The sequence below is a fragment of the Aethalodelphis obliquidens genome, unplaced genomic scaffold (genome assembly GCF_003676395.1).
Source record: "Aethalodelphis obliquidens isolate GAN/ISIS:26980383/991018 unplaced genomic scaffold, ASM367639v1 scaffold137, whole genome shotgun sequence".
Classification (NCBI taxonomy): Eukaryota; Metazoa; Chordata; class Mammalia; order Artiodactyla; family Delphinidae; genus Aethalodelphis; species Aethalodelphis obliquidens.
In genome coordinates, this window is record NW_020838081.1 from 350,645 (window position 1) to 367,723 (window position 17,079).

Consider the following 17,079-nt stretch of genomic DNA (forward strand, 5'->3'; position numbering starts at 1 on the left):
AAGGTCATATGTACTTTAATTTCCTTTGTTTTTAACTAGTACCATACAGTTGAAACCATTTTGATATTAACTGCCTTAACTGCCAGTAAGACCAAAATCATTTCATATACCTCCATAGTTTTTGTTTTCTAATAAAGAAGGAGAAAGCATTGAGATAATTTTAGAGTTGTGTCTGAGTCAACGTAGGATAGGATACAATAGGATCAGAATTCAAATTTTCTGTGGTGCTAGGTTGAAGGTGGTTGTCTGAAATTGAATTCTGGCTTATTGAGAACAAATTGAGGTTTGTTCTCACTGTTCAGTAGTGGATCACAAAGAAATTGACTGTGGGCAAAGCCAATGAAAGTGAGCTAGAGACGCATTTGGGCATGCTGGAATTTCACCCTTTTTCCTTTCTCTGAGGGAAAATGCCCATCACTCAAAAGAACAAATGTCAGTGTGCTCTATTGAGTTGTGTTCGGTTATGTAGGTTATGCTTCTTTATGTATTTGCCTAACTTATCAATAAAACTCAATTAATTTTTAAAATAAATTTATTTATTTGTTTGTTTATTTACTTATTTTTGGCTGTGTTGGGTCTTCGTTGCTGCCTGCAGGCTTTCTGTAGTTGCAGTGAGCAGGGGGCTACTCTTCTTTGCGGTGCGCGGGCTTCTCATTGCAGTGGCTTCTCTTGTTGCAGAGCACAGGCTCTAGGCACACAGGCTTCAGTAGTTGTGGCACATGCGCTCAGTAGTTGTAGCGCACGGGCTTAGTTGCTCCATGGCATGTGGAATCTTCCCAGACCAGGGCTCAAACCCATGTCCCCTCCATTGGCAGACGGATTCTTAACCACTGCACCACCAGAGAAGCCCCAAAATCAATTAATTTTAATAATGATTCACCTTTTAAAATCTTGTCCAATTACTAATCAGATAAATAATGTTAGAAGAAAACATTTTAGTTGTTAAAAAAATTAGTACTTTAATAAAGAACACATACAAATAAATTAGGAAAATTACACAAATAGAAAAATATGAAAAGAAGGAATATAAGTAAACATAAAAATATTCAACCTCACTATTAATCAAAGATATGAATTAAAACAGCTGTGAGATACCATTTTTTAAATAGCTAATTTACAAGTATGTGCTAAAAAGAATGATAATGCCTATTATTGATGAGGGTGCCAGGAAATTGGTAGACTCTCAATTGCTCAGAGAAGTACTATTTGAGACAACCTTCCTAGGGGGTAATTTGGCAACACATAGAAGATAATCCTTAAGGGTTTGCATACCTACCAGTTCCATATCTGGGAACTTATCCTATGCAAGGGATCATGGATATATGCAACGGTTTCAGGTGTACATCACAGCATTAATTATAATAGTGCAAAGTGGCAGCCACCTAAACATCCAGCAATAAATCATTAAATAAATCATACCACAAACTTCCATGTAGTCATTTAAAACATGTTGTAAAGTTATTTGTTGCATCATTGTTCACAATATTAAAAGAAGGAAAACAAAATGCTGCCTAACGTACATCTAAAATTGAGGCTGTTTACTGATATGGAATGATCTCTTAAGATCTAATGTTGAGTGGAAAGAAAGCTAAGTGCAGCCTATTGTGTGTATGCTACTGTTTGGATAAAATAAAAGGAGCAGATAGAGATATGTACAAAGTACCTGTGGAAGGATTCACAAGATGCTGGTACCATGGGCTGCCTCCAGAGAGGAGGACAAGAAAAAGATGAAGAATGTATATTCTTTGATATGAATATATACTTATTTAAAAATATATTTTAGGGAATTCCCTGGCAGTGTAGTGGTTAGGACTCCGTGCTTTCACTGCCGAGGGCTCGGGTTCGATCCCTGGTCAGGGAACTAAGATCCCACAAGCTGCATGTTGCGTCCAAAAATAAAAATATATTTTAGATGTTTAAATTATGTTGTAAACAATATTTTTGATTAGTAAGTGAAAAGTACAGTATACAAAACTTATTTGTATAATATAAGCCAGATTTTAGAAAAGAAAAAATGTATACATGGTATTTTTTAAAGGGCTGGGAGGGCATATTCCCAGAGGACAACAATGGTAAGGTTATGGGTGATTTAGATAGTCCTTTAAAAAAATTTTTTTTGGACTAAACTCTGTTTGCTAGATATTCTGCAATGACCATGCATTTCTTTTATAAGGAAAAGAAATACGGTTTTTATTACAATTTAAATTTGACTTTGTGATGTTCTTTCCAATCCTAACTTCATTTCCTAAGAATTTACTGAAGTTGGACCCAGCTGACAGATACTTGACAGAACAGTGTTTGAATCACCCTACATTCCAAACCCAGAGACTTTTGGATCGCTCCCCTTCAAGGTCAGCAAAAAGAAAACCTTACCACGTGGAAAGCAGCACTTTGTCTAATAGGTAAATATTCCCTTTTAAGGAAATACAGATGCAGTATTGGTCTTACAAGTAGGTGGAGGAGGTGGCTGCTTAAATGATGCAATTAGAGAAAAGAAGGAAAGCCCTCCTTATTCAGAAATATCTTTCTTATGCTTATTGCATGATTCAGAACCATAATTAAAGAGTTGTGTGGGTCATAAAGACTTTATCTTTTACAAGATTTTCCAAGGGAAACCTATGCATTCCCTGGGAAAGGTAGCATGGGTTAGCAACTAAGGGGGTTTCTGGCCTCATAAGCTGGAAGATCCTGTGTACATGGGACCCAGGGGTGATTCCTGGAGGAAGAAGGATGGGTGAGGGCAAAGGGATTCCTGAAGGGAGCGGAGGATGCCAAACACAGGTGGGTGGGAAGGCACCTAGGACAACCTTTGCAACTGAACCAAGTAGTTCTGGCTCCACAGCAGGGGCTTGTGTTTTTGTTGCCCTTGTCTTTTAATCATTGAGTTGAGAAATTAGTTTTTCATAAGAATAAGAATATAGAAATAGTAAAGTTAGTTTGGTAGATAGTGATTAAAATGGATGCTTTCTAATGTAATTTTCAGCATAATCTTTAAAAAAACATCTATTTCCTGGGGCAGGGGAAGCAAGGAGGGGCACAAGGAGTTGGACCCTGCAATCAGGTTCTCTCCCCAAAAGTGACATTCCTTAATTCTGTTGGCTGCATTTTCAGGGGCAGATCCTTCCTCTCCTTGTCTTCCTTCCTCTTCCAAGAAGCTGGTCTTGTCATCTAGCATTGCTTAAATTATGGAAGATAGGAAATAGTTTATCTTATCTACTATTAGAAGAGAAGTAGAAAACAATAATTCTTAATATGAAGCTTTTCTTATATAAGTTTTTTCCCATATCCCCCCTTTCTCTCCACATAGAACAATTATTATTAATTTTTTTTTTGTGGTACGTGGGCCTCTCACTGTTGTGGTCTCTCCCGTTGTGGAGCACAGGCTCCGGACGCACAGGCTCAGTGGCCATGGCTCACGGGCCCAGCTGCTCCGCGGCATATGGGATCTTCCCGGACCGGGGCATGAACCCGCATCCCCTGCATCGGCAGGCGGACTCTCAACTACTGTGCCACCAGGGAAGCCCTGAACAATTATTTTTAACCAATTGGAATTTTGAAAGCTTAAGACCTGGTACTTTTTAGATCTGTGAGTGCATCTATAAATAAGCAATAACCATTTACCCTGTATTTTCTCTGCTTAACTGCGATGGTGTGATTGTGTTTTATAGCTGTTCTCTATTTAAAATGAGTGGTTTGGTCATTGTTTCCCTCACATCTTATAAAACACTCTTACCTGTTTGTTTTCAAGGAGGCCTGGGAGGAGATTCAAATTCTATTTCGCCAAGTTTGTGTTCACTTTGTTGTCAGTTTCCATGAGATCAGTGCACTAAGGCAAGGACCAGTATTCATCTTTCAGTTGCTCCTTTGAGTTTAGGAGGTTCACATTATGCCTGTGTCTTATCTGGGGTCACTCCCAGTTCAGGTGCTTTTGTCTCCCTTCTACCTTGATTGTCACTTGACTCCTCTAGTTTACATTTGCAAAGAAGAAGGATCTCAATAGAAAGTTCAGTAGACTGATGATAAATTTTTGATTTGTGCTATAGTGATGGGTGGTATAACCATACCATAAAAGGAGGCCTGTGTATTCATCCTGTAATGACTCACTTGGGAGAAATCCCCATGGGGGTCCATGGCTCTCCTTGGGAACCCTCTTCAGGCATCTGTCAAGGAGGATGTGTGTGGCCATGAGGATACGGTTCATATAGGTTTTTGAGGAGTCCTACAAAATCTCCTTTTGAAGCAGATGAGAATAAAAATTATAAGTAAATAAAAATCTCTGGAAGAATTTGTTTTCAGGTCTTGACACTGTATTAAATATATTAAAGAAACAGTCCTAACTGGTTTCTCTAGGAAAGAAACCATTAGCTCAGTTTACACATATCTGGAAATATTTCTGCTCCACGCTTGCCTACGGTCCATATTTCCTCCATGGAAGCTCTTGTTGGGGACACTAATTCTGCACAAACCATGGCTCCGTTGGACTTCCTAGCACCATTGTAGAGATGTTCAGGGCACCATATCGTGTTGGTGCCCTGCCTTGTCCCTGAGACAAGTATCGTCATACACATATCCTCACACACCCTGTCTTCTGTCTTCCACGTTCATGTCTCTGTAGGAGAAGCAGTGGACTCTGCATTACCTAGCCCTTGCCTAAGTCTCCTTCATACTCTCCTGAGGTTCCGCTTACCTTGGACATGGTGGGATGGTGCTTCATCCTGCCACACACTGCCCTCTCAGCAGTCCTGCTTCGCCAGTCTTCCCCATAAAAATGTAGTTTTGCGTCTTTGATGTTTGGTTTGAAAAGTTATTTTAACTAGAAATTAACCATCTATCTATCCATCCTGCCAACCATTTAAGAAGGGTTTATATATAAAATCCTCTTAAGTGGTTGGCAGTTTAACACAGATTCCTTACAGTTGTGTGTCAAAGAGATATATGGAATTTCTAAAGCAGTTTTTTATTGTGCTTTGGCAGAGCTCCAATTTGAAGACAGTATGATGTCCTTTCGATGTAAGAGTTGTGTGCAGAGCTCAGTGGCTTCAGATTAATACCAAGACAGAAACTTTCAGAATAGTGGTTTAGGCACTTTGTACATTTATGGGAAACCTAACTCTGTGACAAATGTTTCCACCTTAACTTTATAGCCTCTCTTTTCACATTAGAAATTATATCTTATGTTACTATGAATATGTTCTTCGTAACATACGTAGGTTTGTGCTCCACATTGAGAGCAGTGTTTCCAAGAGTTTCAAAAGCTGTAGCAGCTATCTTCACTCTTCTCTACCCTTTTCTGGATGTCCTCTTTGGAGCTTTGGACATTTCACAACATCTGCATGAGTTATCTCTGCGATTACCCTCTCTAGGCCTGAAGGAGAAAGAGGAAGAAATAGGGTTTTGAGAGTCCAGGGGAGCCAGGCAGGGGAAACCACCCTGTGGGAGCTGTAATCTAGAGGCACAGCTATGATCTGAGTCAGGGAGCCACTGCCGGGGGAGACAGCCCCCAGCCCCTTGCACTGCTAAGCCCAACTGGGAGTTAGGTGACAAGGGAGGCTGGGTGACACTCTTCAGTGTTGGGTTCCCCAGACCCAGGCTGGAGCAGAGAGGAATGGAGAATGGACTGGGGGTTGGGCACGTGGGAAATAACCAACACACTTACATCTATTTATGGGTGAGACTGTCTATCATCATTTGGGTTTTTTGAGAAGTTGCTGAGATATTTTAGTTACCAGGATGTAAGTTGACAAACAACTCTAATGGTTTAAAACCTGACATGAGGACTGTCCTCTATAGATCTGGAGATAGACTCTGTTAACATCATTTAACAGAAAGTGAAACTTTCCTTTTTTTGTAATTTCTTTCTGGGTCTGCCATTTAGTTAGCTCATATTTTTCTTTTTTAAACAAAATTCACATTTTATTTAGGTTGAAATAAACTATACAAAATTGATTTTCTTCACCCAAAATAACAGCAATATCTTCTGTATTATTCCTAGATAAACCGTAAAACACTTATTTTTGTAGGTTTTCTAGGTTTTGCTTGTAAATCAAGATGAGGCAGTAGATACAGTCACGGAAAAAGACAGAAGAAGACAGACAAATCAGCTGTCAGTATCCATGGCCTCTGATCCTGCCAGTTAGCTCATATTTAAGTGACCTTCTTTAATGTTGCAATTTTTGTGACCCAATTGGGAGAGATATTAGTAAGTGCGTTTTGGAGATGAGGCCTTCCACACTATTACAGGCATGCTTGATATCAGATACTTTTTAACACTCCTCTGCAAGGTAGGAGGAAAGGATGAGGGCCCTTACCTTTGATGCCTGAACGAGTGGATTCTCATAGACAAAATAGGAAGGCATAGTTTCACAGATTACCACTCTACAGGGGAAAAAAATGGGACTTTTCCTCTAATTAGTGTGCAATGGGAACAAAACTCTCCCAGATCAAACCGTCTTTAGCAATAGCAATTTATGCAGCAAATTTTTTGGAATGCATAGTAAAAAGGGAATTGTGTAAGTTATTGTTCATTTAAAAGCATTCTTACCTATCTCAAACCACAATTTGGTCCTTTAAATAGTTACAGTAGAACAAACTGACCTTGCTGTGATGTCAGCTTCAGCTTTCAAATAGAGGACAGGGTTTTCCTCAGGATTTATATTTTGTATTTTAAACCAAGTAGGAAATGAAGCTTTCAGTCCTAAAGATTTCAGTCCAGATGAAGCCTCAGCCCATTTGTAATAATGAAGTGTGAAATGAAGAAGAGAATAAATTATGTCTTTTGGAGAGAAATTACCTGTTTAGATCCAGTTAGAGACATGCTCCTGTTTAGTGTACAGGAGGTATCTGACACTGACATGCCCCGAGTATTGCTGCTTCTCTAATACATAAACGTTGATCATCCTGTTTTCCAACAAACCTCACTAGGCAGTTCACACTTCTTTTCAGAGTATCATTTTCTTTTCTTGAGTACCTTGGTAGAATTCTCATTTGTTGATTATACAGGCTAAAGACAAAAGACATTGGTGCTTGTGTGTATGTGCTGTGAGTGTGTATCTCTGAGGCAGGCTGTGAGTTTTACAAATAAAAACGAAGTTCAAGGAACACAGTGATCTGCAAGTCTAAACGTCTCCTTCTGATGTTCAAGCAGACAAAGAGTCATAAAGAGTTTGCCTATAGCTCAGCCCTCTTCTTCTTTGCAGGCTTTCTACAGTACACACGCATGTGAGCACCAACATAGCAAAAGCATGTTTGCCCAGATTATCAGTTAGAAGCTGTGTTGGCAGTAAGTTAGCTGAGCATTTAAGAATGCCAAAGCACTTCATCAGGACCAGTGCTTTGTGGCAGAGTGACTTGATCTAAGCAACTTAATTCTTATTGATAGATTACATGTTATTTATAGTCACATGTTTGAGAGAGTTACTGTTTTTAGTCTTTGCAGTGTTTTAGGTATTTGTTCTTTTTTGTTCTAATGATACTTTTTGTGCCTCTGCTCTTGAGGGAAACTGATATACTTCTTTCATTTTTGACATAGAAACCAAGCCAGCAAAAGTGCGGCTTTGCAGTCTCATCACAGATCTAACAGCAAGGACATCCAGAACCTAGGTGTGGGTCTGCCCCGGGCTGACGAAGGTCTTCCTGCCAACGAAAGCTTCCTGAACGGAAACCTTGCTGGAGCTACTCTTAGTCCCATGCACACCAAAACCTACCAAGCGGGCAGCCAGCCTGGGCCTACCAGCAAAGATCTGACCAACAACAACATACCACACCTTCTCAGCCCAAAAGAAGCCAAATCAAAGACAGAGTTTGATTTTAATATTGACCCAAAGCCTTCGGAAGGCCCGGGCACGAAGTACCTCAAATCAAGCAGCAGATCTCAGCAGAACCGGCACTCATTTATGGAAAGTTCTCAGAGCAAAGCCGGGACGCTGCAGCCCAGTGAAAAGCAGAGTCGGCATAGCTACATCGACACCATTCCCCAGTCCTCTAGGAGTCCTTCCTATAGGACCAAGGCCAAAAGCCATGGGGCATTGAGTGACTCCAAGTCTGTGAGCAACCTTTCCGAAGCCAGGGCCCAGATCGCAGAGTCCAGTACCAGTAGGTACTTCCCATCCAGCTGTTTGGACTTGAACTCTCCCACCAGCCCAACCCTCACCAGGCACAGCGACACAAGAACTTTGCTCAGCCCCTCGGGGAGAAATAACCGAAGTGAGGGCACTCTTGACTCACGCCGAACCACAACCAGGCATTCCAAGACGATGGAGGAGTTGAAGCTGCCCGAACACATGGACAGCAGCCATTCACATTCGCTGTCTGCGCCTCATGAATCCTTTTCGTATGGGCTTGGCTACACCAGCCCCTTCTCCTCCCAGCAGCGTCCACACAGGCATTCCATGTACGTGACCCGGGACAAAGTGAGAGCCAAAGGCTTGGACGGAAGCTTGAGCGTAGGGCAAGGGATGGCGGCCAGAGCCAACAGCCTGCAGCTCTTATCACCTCAGGTACAACTTAGGACCTTGACCAGATCTATCGGCTCATCATGGAAAGGTGGTGCGGGGATGTGATGGGGTCAGTGTGCAGTTGTCCCTACAGCAGGAGGTCATACTTTCTTGATAGGACACATTTAAGGAAGCAATACTTGAAGGACTAATCTGTTAAAAAAATTTTTTTTAGTTACTTAAGCTAATTGTTGAGTACTCAACGCAGAAAGCTTTTTTTCAAAATCCGTTTTCCTTTCTTAAATGTTCCTTTCTGGCATATTTTGTACTATTTTTTTTCATTAATTTTTTATTGAAGTATAGTTGAATTACAGTGTGTTAATTATTGCTGTACAGCAAAGTGACTCAGTTATACATATATATACATTCTTTTTCATATTCTTTTCCATTATGGTTTATCACAGGATATTGAATATAGTTCCCTGTGCTGTACAGTAGGACCTTGTTTATCCATTCTGTATATACCAGTTTGCATCTGCTAATCCCAAACTCCCAATCCAACCCTCTCTCACCTCCCTCCCCCTTGGCAACCACCAGTCTGTCCTCTATGTCCCTGATTTTGTTTCTGTTTCATAGATAGGTTCATTTGTGTTGTATTTTAGATTCCACATGTAAGTGATATCATATGTTATTTGTCTTTCTCTTTCTGACTTAATTCACTTAATATGATACTCTCTGGTTGCATCCATGTTGCTGCAAATGGCATTATTTCATTCGTTTTTTGGCTGACTAGTATTCCGTTGTATATATGTACCACATCTTCTTTATCCATTCCTCTGTCGATAGACATTTAGGTTATTTCCATGTCTTGGCTATTGTGAATAGTGCTGCTGTGAACATAGGGGTGTATGTATTTTTTTGAATTATAGTTTTGTCCAGATATATGCCCAGGAGTGGGATTGCTGGATCATATGGTAGCTCTATTTTTAGCTTTCTGAGGAACCTCCATACTGTTTTCCACAGTGGCTGCACCAACTTACATTCCCAGTAGCAGTGTAGGAGGGTTCCCTTTTCTCCATACCCTCTCCAGCATTTGTTATTTGTAGACTTTTTATTGATAGCCATTCTGACCGGCATGAGGTGGTACCTAATTGTAGTTTTGATTTGCATTAGAGAATCCTAGTTTGATTTATTACAGAATTCATCAGCTATATGGGTTAGTTTTTAATTTTCTCAAAATTCAGTGTGAATTCATGGGAATTTTCTCTAATCTCTCCAAACCACATTTGCTTAAATCAAACCCTTTTGCTAATACCTTACTCGATATCTTAACTGAATTGAAAAGTTTTAAATTTATCCAGAACTATAGGTAAATATAACTTCAGGCCAGGATAAATGCTAATTTTCAGTCTTTTGGGTTGTTTTTAAATCCCAAGGCAATGTTTTTAGCATAATGCTGCCTCTATCTTACTGATCTTCAGGCTCTAGAACTGACACTAACCTATTTAAAAGAAGCAGCATTCTTGTAACAGAACACATATTTTTAAAATTATATTTTCGTGATATGAAACATTCACCTGCATCAAAGAAATGAAGGTGGAGAAAAACCAATGTTAGAAGAAGAAAAGAGTGTCATGTAGCAAAAGTACTCTCCTTTTAGAAGATACAAAAATTGGTTCATCGGCATGTGTCAGAGCTCCAGAAAATAAGATGGACTGTGCAGTGGGAAGCTTAGCAAGATCAGTGCTGGGGAGGGGGAGACTGTCAATAACTGAGCAGTTGGTATAGCAAAGCAGCTAAGATCTTGAGCTGGAAAGCCCGGCAGCCAGTCCTGCAGTGTGCTTCAAACTCTGTAAATTTGGGAAAGTGATAATCTTTCTGTGCCTTGATACCTCATCTGAGTGTTGTTGTGAGGATTAAACATGGTGTATAAAGCACTGTGTGCCCTATGCCGGGCACAGAGTAAATGTCTTAGTTGTTGCTACTGCTTTTGGGATGATGGGGGCTGTTCTTCAGGCACTGAATACCTTCTCTATGCTGGGTATTCTTGGGCACTCAAAAGAGTCTGAGACAGGGTTCTTGCTCTTGAGAAATTTATCTTCTCTCAAGGAAGATTAAATTATACATGATAAAAATGAACTAATTAAGAACCACATTTCTGTGGCACTGGCTATAAAAGGTACTTGAGGACAGGGAGAGGTCATTGTGAGCAGGAGCAATCAGAAGTGGCTTTAGGAGCAACTGAAGGTCTTGCTTAGAGCTCAGATGTGGAGAGAGGTTTTGTGGCTAAAGGATGAAGACGTATTCAGGCATTTACTGAGCTAGGCACAATGATAGGCTCTGATGAAAAAGATGTGGTCCCCGTCCTCTTAGAATGTATGGGCTGGAGGTGGTGGGATGACACTTGCCAATAGATAGGTAGTAATAATACTGTAAGGCTGCATGCCCACACTGTGCTAGAGCTGTGTGCACCGCAGGGGCAGAGGGGAACAGGGACAGAGGGGAGTGGCACAGTCCCAGCGGGGGGTTGTAGGAGGCCCCCAGGGGGCAGGGGTGGAATCTGAGCAGAAACTTCTGAGATGTTGGGGGTTTCACCAGTGGAAGAAAGTAGAGTGGACATCAGGAAAGAGGCTCGAGGGAGGGCCAAAAAGGGTATCTGGAAGTTAAGGAGGATAATTGAGACATTAAGTAGCATGGTGAGTTGTGGGATTGCAACTTGGGCCACGTGGCTTGAGTGAAAAAATGCAAGATTTAGAGTGGCTTTTGCAATAATCCAAGCATGGGGTGAGGAGAAATACGTTCTGGACTAAGTCAGTGCCAGTGGGAAGACAGAGAAAGTGTGGGTCTAAAGACCCCTCAGAAGTAGAAACGGGACTTGTGAATTGAAAGATTGAATATAGAAAAAAGGAAGCCTTCAAGGTTTCTCTTCTTGGAGCTCCTTTTCAGAGTAGAAGAGAGGACTTGAAGTCACCTCATTCAACCCCTCCATTGCACAGATGAGCATGCTGAGGCTCTGAGAGGTTAGGTGGATTGCCCGAGTTTACCCAACTAGTTCAGGGTGGAGCTGGGATCTTGAGGCAATGTCCAGGTCCGTAGGCCAGAGCTTTTTGCATCATGTCATGCTGACATATTGAGGTTGAAGAGTGACCCTGGGCCCCTATGCAGAGATGTTCTCCATGAGGTTGGAAAGACTGTCTGGGGCCCAGGTGAAAGGAGGGGTAGGAGATGTCATGATTGGAGTCAGAGCAGTCGTCAGAGGAGCCCCTCTAGAGAGAAGGGATCATTTAGGGCCTAGAAAGATCTCTAGAGTCTGGCAGCTACACATAGATGTTACATGGAGGTCAAAGCCAGTAAAGTGTGTTAGCATTAAGCATAGTGTAAATAGAGAAGAAGTTAAAAAAAAAACAACTATACCTTGGAAAATGGACAAATGGACTGGCTCTCTGAGAGTGCTAGAGAAAAGGCTTCATGAACATGGTGGAAATAAGCTAATTATAAAACAATAACTGTCGGCTAAACACAGATCCAACTGTTACTGAATTTTAAGTCCAGTTCAGGAAATGCAGTGCCAAGCTGCAAGAAAGTACAAGTTTAAAGGCACAAAGATGGCATATGGCTTGAAAAGTAACTGAAGCTGTGAATAATGATGGGAATCACTCTCCTGCAAAGTACTGTAGGCACCTTCAAGAGCAAGGGGACTGGACTGGCTCTGTCGCTTAGAGTTTATGTTAGATGTAGAGGTCTTTGTAAACAATGCATGTGATAAAATTCAAATGAGATCTTGTCACAAAGTAGAAAGAAGAAAGGCTACATTGGGTAATTTCCTGCCCAGAATCCTTTCGTAGTACATTTGGGGAGTGAGGGGAAGAAAGAGAAAACCATATTTTAAATCTCAAATAAACTGGTTTTGACACACCATGTAAGGCTCAAAATAATTTTCTGTGCATAATATACAGATATGCAATTCAGCTAGCTCCTCTGAATGGCTTGGTAATTTTATTCCTTAATCTTTTTTTTCTGAGGGTAGAAAATGCTACTTTTCCCCTCAATGAACACGACTGTGGACCAAGGCTGCTTTTAGCTTGTGACTCACTTCCTTGAGAGAAATAGGTAGTGTCTCCGGAGATGAGTGCTGTCGTGATTATTAAGAAAATACATGAAGTATAAGTACTTTTAACCTAGAGAAGATTAAGAAGAGAACTTAAGTACAAAAACTGCAGTAGTTAGGGAATTTTTAAGACAAATTATTAAGGGTACTGATTCAATTCCTTGATATATCCAAAGAACATTTGTTTTCATCTTAATCTGCCATGTAAGTCCTTCATGAAATATAATTTTGCATCTGTAGTTCTTTTTTGAGAACTCAGCCTAAAATCTGCTAGAGAAATTTTGGATTAACTAACAGAATCTCTATTCTAATTGAGTGCTGCTCAGACCATGACTTTCTAGATATTAGGAAGATAATTTTCTTTATTTTTAATAATTAATTGAACTATTTTCAGAGTAATTCATTCCCTGCTTGCATTAACTTTAATGAGAATTTCACTTTCCATCTGTGTGACATTTGTTTGACTTATTTTACATTCATCAGATGATTCACTCTTTTATAGGACAATTTGTGTTTTAACCAATTCACATGTTTAATTTTAGCCAGTTAAGGTACTGGTTATACCAAATAAAACCCATGGCGATTTAGGTGATTTTCATCCCTAGGAACAGGACACTCTTATAAATCCTTTGAAATTTGACTTCCAGCCCGGAGAGCAACTGCCTCCAGAGATGACTGTGGCGCGATCTTCCGTTAAGGAGTCCTCCAGAGAAGGCACCACTTCATTCCATTCACGGCAGAAGTCTGAGGTCTGAATTTTCTAGAGCTGTTACCTTGTACAATAGAACATGTCTGTAAAGATTGGTCACTCAACATCATTACAGTCTACCTTGTAAGATTTATTCGTACCCAATCTCCCACAGATTATTCGAACTGGCTTATAAAGTAAGCAGTTTTCCTCATGCCATAATTATGAGTTTTCTCTTAAATAGATCCCGGAGTAAATTATAGATCAATTAGGCACCTTTCTACGTTCACAGGTTGCCTCATTATCTCTCTGTTGTTTACTTTTTGTAAACCTATTTTTTATCTCAGGGTGGAGCGTATCATGACCCCCACTCTGATGATGGCACTGTCCCCAAAGAAAACAGACACCTGTACAATGATCCTGTTCCGAGGAGAGTTGGCAGCTTCTACCGAGGTAAACCCAGCTCCTAGCACCCATCAGGGTCCTCTCTTCTCTCCCCCCCACTACACATCCAGGCTGCACTCTCCCCTACATTTCACTGCCCTGACTTCCGGTAAGTGTCATTCTTACCTGCACTACTGCCTTCCACCTCGTCTCCCTGCCTTGGTTCCCTCTGTCTTAGTTCAGACCCTTGTGGCTTCTGACTTGGGTACTTTGAGTAGCCTCCCAACTGCTCTCCCTGTCTCTAAGGTCACCATCAAAACGGTCCCTGGAATGATCCTTCTGAAGCTGTGTTCTGACCACACCACTCATTCATTCGATTAAGTCATAACATATATATTTTTAAATTTATTTATTTTTGGCTGCGTCAGGTCTTAGTTGTGGCACGTGGGATCTTTCTTTGTGGCACGCAGGCTCTTCACTGTGGCACGGGGGCTTCTCTCTAGTTGTTGCGCGCAGGCTCCAGAGCGCGTGGACTCTGTAGTTGCAGCGCGCAGGCTTAGTTGCCCTGCGGCATGTGGGATCTTAGCTCCCCGACCAGGAACTGAACCTGCGTCCCCTGCATTGGAAGGCGGATTCTTAACCACTGGACCACCAGGGAAGTCCCAAGTCTTAAAATATTTATCGATGTCACTTGTATGTCTGACACTTCTAATTTAGAACATCAGTGAACAAGACAGCCAAAGGTCTCGACCCTCACAGAGTTCACATTCTCATGAGGAGAGAGCAACACTAAATGTAATAATTACATAGAGCAGTAAAAGATAATAAATGCTACAGGGAAAAAAATACAGCAGGACAATCCATTGCCTCCACCCCAGCCCCAGTCCTCTATCTCTCATCTGCCGAGAGTCCTCTGGCGACTTCCCATTGGCATCAGGACAAAATCTGAGTTCCCTAAGATGGCATTCTAGACTTTCTCTGCCCTGGCCCTTGCTATCCTCTCCAGCTCATCCTCCTCCACTCTGGTGCCCAGCCTGTGGGACTCACACAGGCCGTGCCCTCCTCTGACCTGAATGCAGTACTCCCCCTGCTTGGACAACTTGTTTCTGTCCCTTTTGAGATTCTGCTTTGAGGTCCTCTGCAGTGTGATGGCTTCCCTGCCCACCTAGGTGAAGTGAAGTGTTCCCTCTTTTGTTCCGCCCATGGCCCTCTGTCTCTAACATGACACACACCACATGGTACTGATTCTTTGTTTGCATTTCTCTCTCACAAGGTTACAAGGCCCTTTACCTTTTCCTCTTTTACCGTCATTGACTAGCACACTGCCTGGCAATTTCATAAATATTTGTTGATTGGATGAAAGAAAATCTTCAAGTGTACTTGCATGACCTTAAAAATGTGCTTTGGGGCTTCCCTGGTGGTGCAGTGGTTGAGAGTCCGCCTACTGATGCAGGGGACATGGGTTCACGCCCCGGCCCGGGAAGATCCCACATACCGCGGAGTGGCTGGGCCCGTGAGCCATGGCCGCTGAGCCTGCGCGTCTGGAGCCTGTGCTCCGCAACGGGAGAGACCACGACAGTGAGAGGCCCGCATACCATAAAAAAAAACAAAAACAAAAAACAAAAAATGTGCTTTGATGTTTGACACCTGTAACAGATGTTTCAGTGGCTGAATGGATTTAGGACAGATTGAGAGAGAAAGGTATCACCTTTAAGGAGCTATGTAGTAATAGAGTGGGAGCCCCCAGGAATCCTCAGACCCTAGTGGTGAGACTGGCAGTAAGCCCACTCAGTAAGCCTCCTGAGTCCGTGAGGCTCAGCTTCTCAAAGCCTCCTTCAAAGGTCACCACGACCTTCTACAGTTGCCACATCCACACTGCCCACCTTCTCATTATTCTGTTGATCTGGGAGGACAGCTGGAAAGGGCAGGAACTGGGGGGTAACACGGACAACTGCTTGGTCATTTTAACTAGGAACCTGAGCTAAATAAATGCATACAAGTGTTATGCAGGACATAATGTATATTGAATGATTAGGCTACTCTGTTCCCTCCTAGCCCAACCTTTGAGAAAAGTATAAGGCATTGAATATGCCTTTTGATGCATTTATTATTCTTTTTTCTGATGCCATGGGTACTTTAGAACCTTATGGGACTAAAATTTTAATTCATATTAAAGTTAATTAAACATGGGACTTCCCTGGTGGCGCAGTGGTTAAGAATCCGCCTGCCAGTGCAGGGGACACAGGTTCAAGCCCTGGTCCACGAAGATCCCACATGCCGTGGAGCAACTAAGCCCGTGCACCACAACTACTGAGCCTGCGCCCTAGAGCCCGCGAGTCACAACTACTGAGCCCGTGCACCACAACTACTGAAGCCCGCACGCTCTAGGGCCTGCGTGCCGCAGCCACTGAGCCCACGTGCCTAGAGCCCATGCTCCACAACAAGAGAAGCCACCCAATGAGAAGCCCTTGCACCGCAATGAAGAGTAGCCCCCATTCACCACAATAGAGAAAGCCCACGTGCAGCAACGAAGACCCAACACAGCCAAAAATAAATAAAAATTTTTTTTTAAAGTTAATTAAACAAAATATTGTAGTGTACATATAAGCAAGTCTTTTCTTCTCTCACTGTAAGTTTTACGTGCAAAGTGGATCATACATGTTTTATTTCTATAGATGTCTGGAGAGTATACTTTAATATTAAAATGTTAACTAAGTTTTCAATTAATTAATTAGTCCTTGACTTCTAGAAACACGGTTTTATTTTGATTGCAAGTGAATTAACTAGGTTACTATCAGCAAAGCCCCTCATAATCGACTTCACTGTTTGGCAGGAAGAACATTTTTATTTTAGAAAGTCCAGAAATAGAAGGAAAAGATTTAACTAGGTGAAACATTTGGAGACATCGCTTGTTTCAATCATGCTACTAAATCTAACTGGATAAAGATTTAGTGGTATCATTGAAACGACAGATTTTTTAGTATATTTCCCATTTTCAGTCCTGCTGGCCAAGAGTCAAGTAGTATGGTGTCATTTGTCTTTATATACAGCCTGTATATTCCTTTTGTGATGAAATTTGCAATATATTTTCATTTATGACCAAGCTTAGAAATTGATAGAAAAAGATAATACCCACCCACCTCCCAAAGAAAAGCAGAAAAGTATTTACTCACATACATCGTGGTTTGTCTTTTTGTTTATTCCTGGATTGAAAACTTAGAGAAAAATAGTATTTTTGTAAAAATAACCAAATTTCTTTGGAATTGAGTTTTAAAAAATATAAAATTGATGCCACCTCCCAAGTGGCAAGGGTTAAACTGTAGTTTGTGTATTCCAGTACACATACTGTTAAGAATCACTTCACACTAAGAATAGATTTTACGTAGTTGGGCCTATGATGTAAGAAAGCCTCAACTTAAAAGAATGTCAAAACACGGAGATGGGGATCATATTCATACTTTTAAGTC

At 41.4% G+C, this 17,079-nt stretch overlaps 1 protein-coding gene across 4 annotated transcripts in view; it reads left to right on the forward strand.

The window, feature by feature from the left end:
• CDKL5 (cyclin dependent kinase like 5) overlaps positions 1 to 17,079 on the forward strand; it is a 189,406-nt gene that overhangs the window by 150,418 nt on the left and 21,909 nt on the right. For all 4 annotated transcript variants that reach the window (XM_027099686.1, XM_027099683.1, XM_027099684.1 and 1 more), the window contains 4 exons: positions 2,251 to 2,402; positions 7,529 to 8,495; positions 13,188 to 13,289; positions 13,576 to 13,681. In XM_027099686.1, coding sequence (XP_026955487.1) covers positions 2,251 to 2,402; positions 7,529 to 8,495; positions 13,188 to 13,289; positions 13,576 to 13,681 — 1,327 coding nt within the window. The remainder of the gene's footprint in view (positions 1 to 2,250; positions 2,403 to 7,528; positions 8,496 to 13,187; positions 13,290 to 13,575; positions 13,682 to 17,079) is intronic.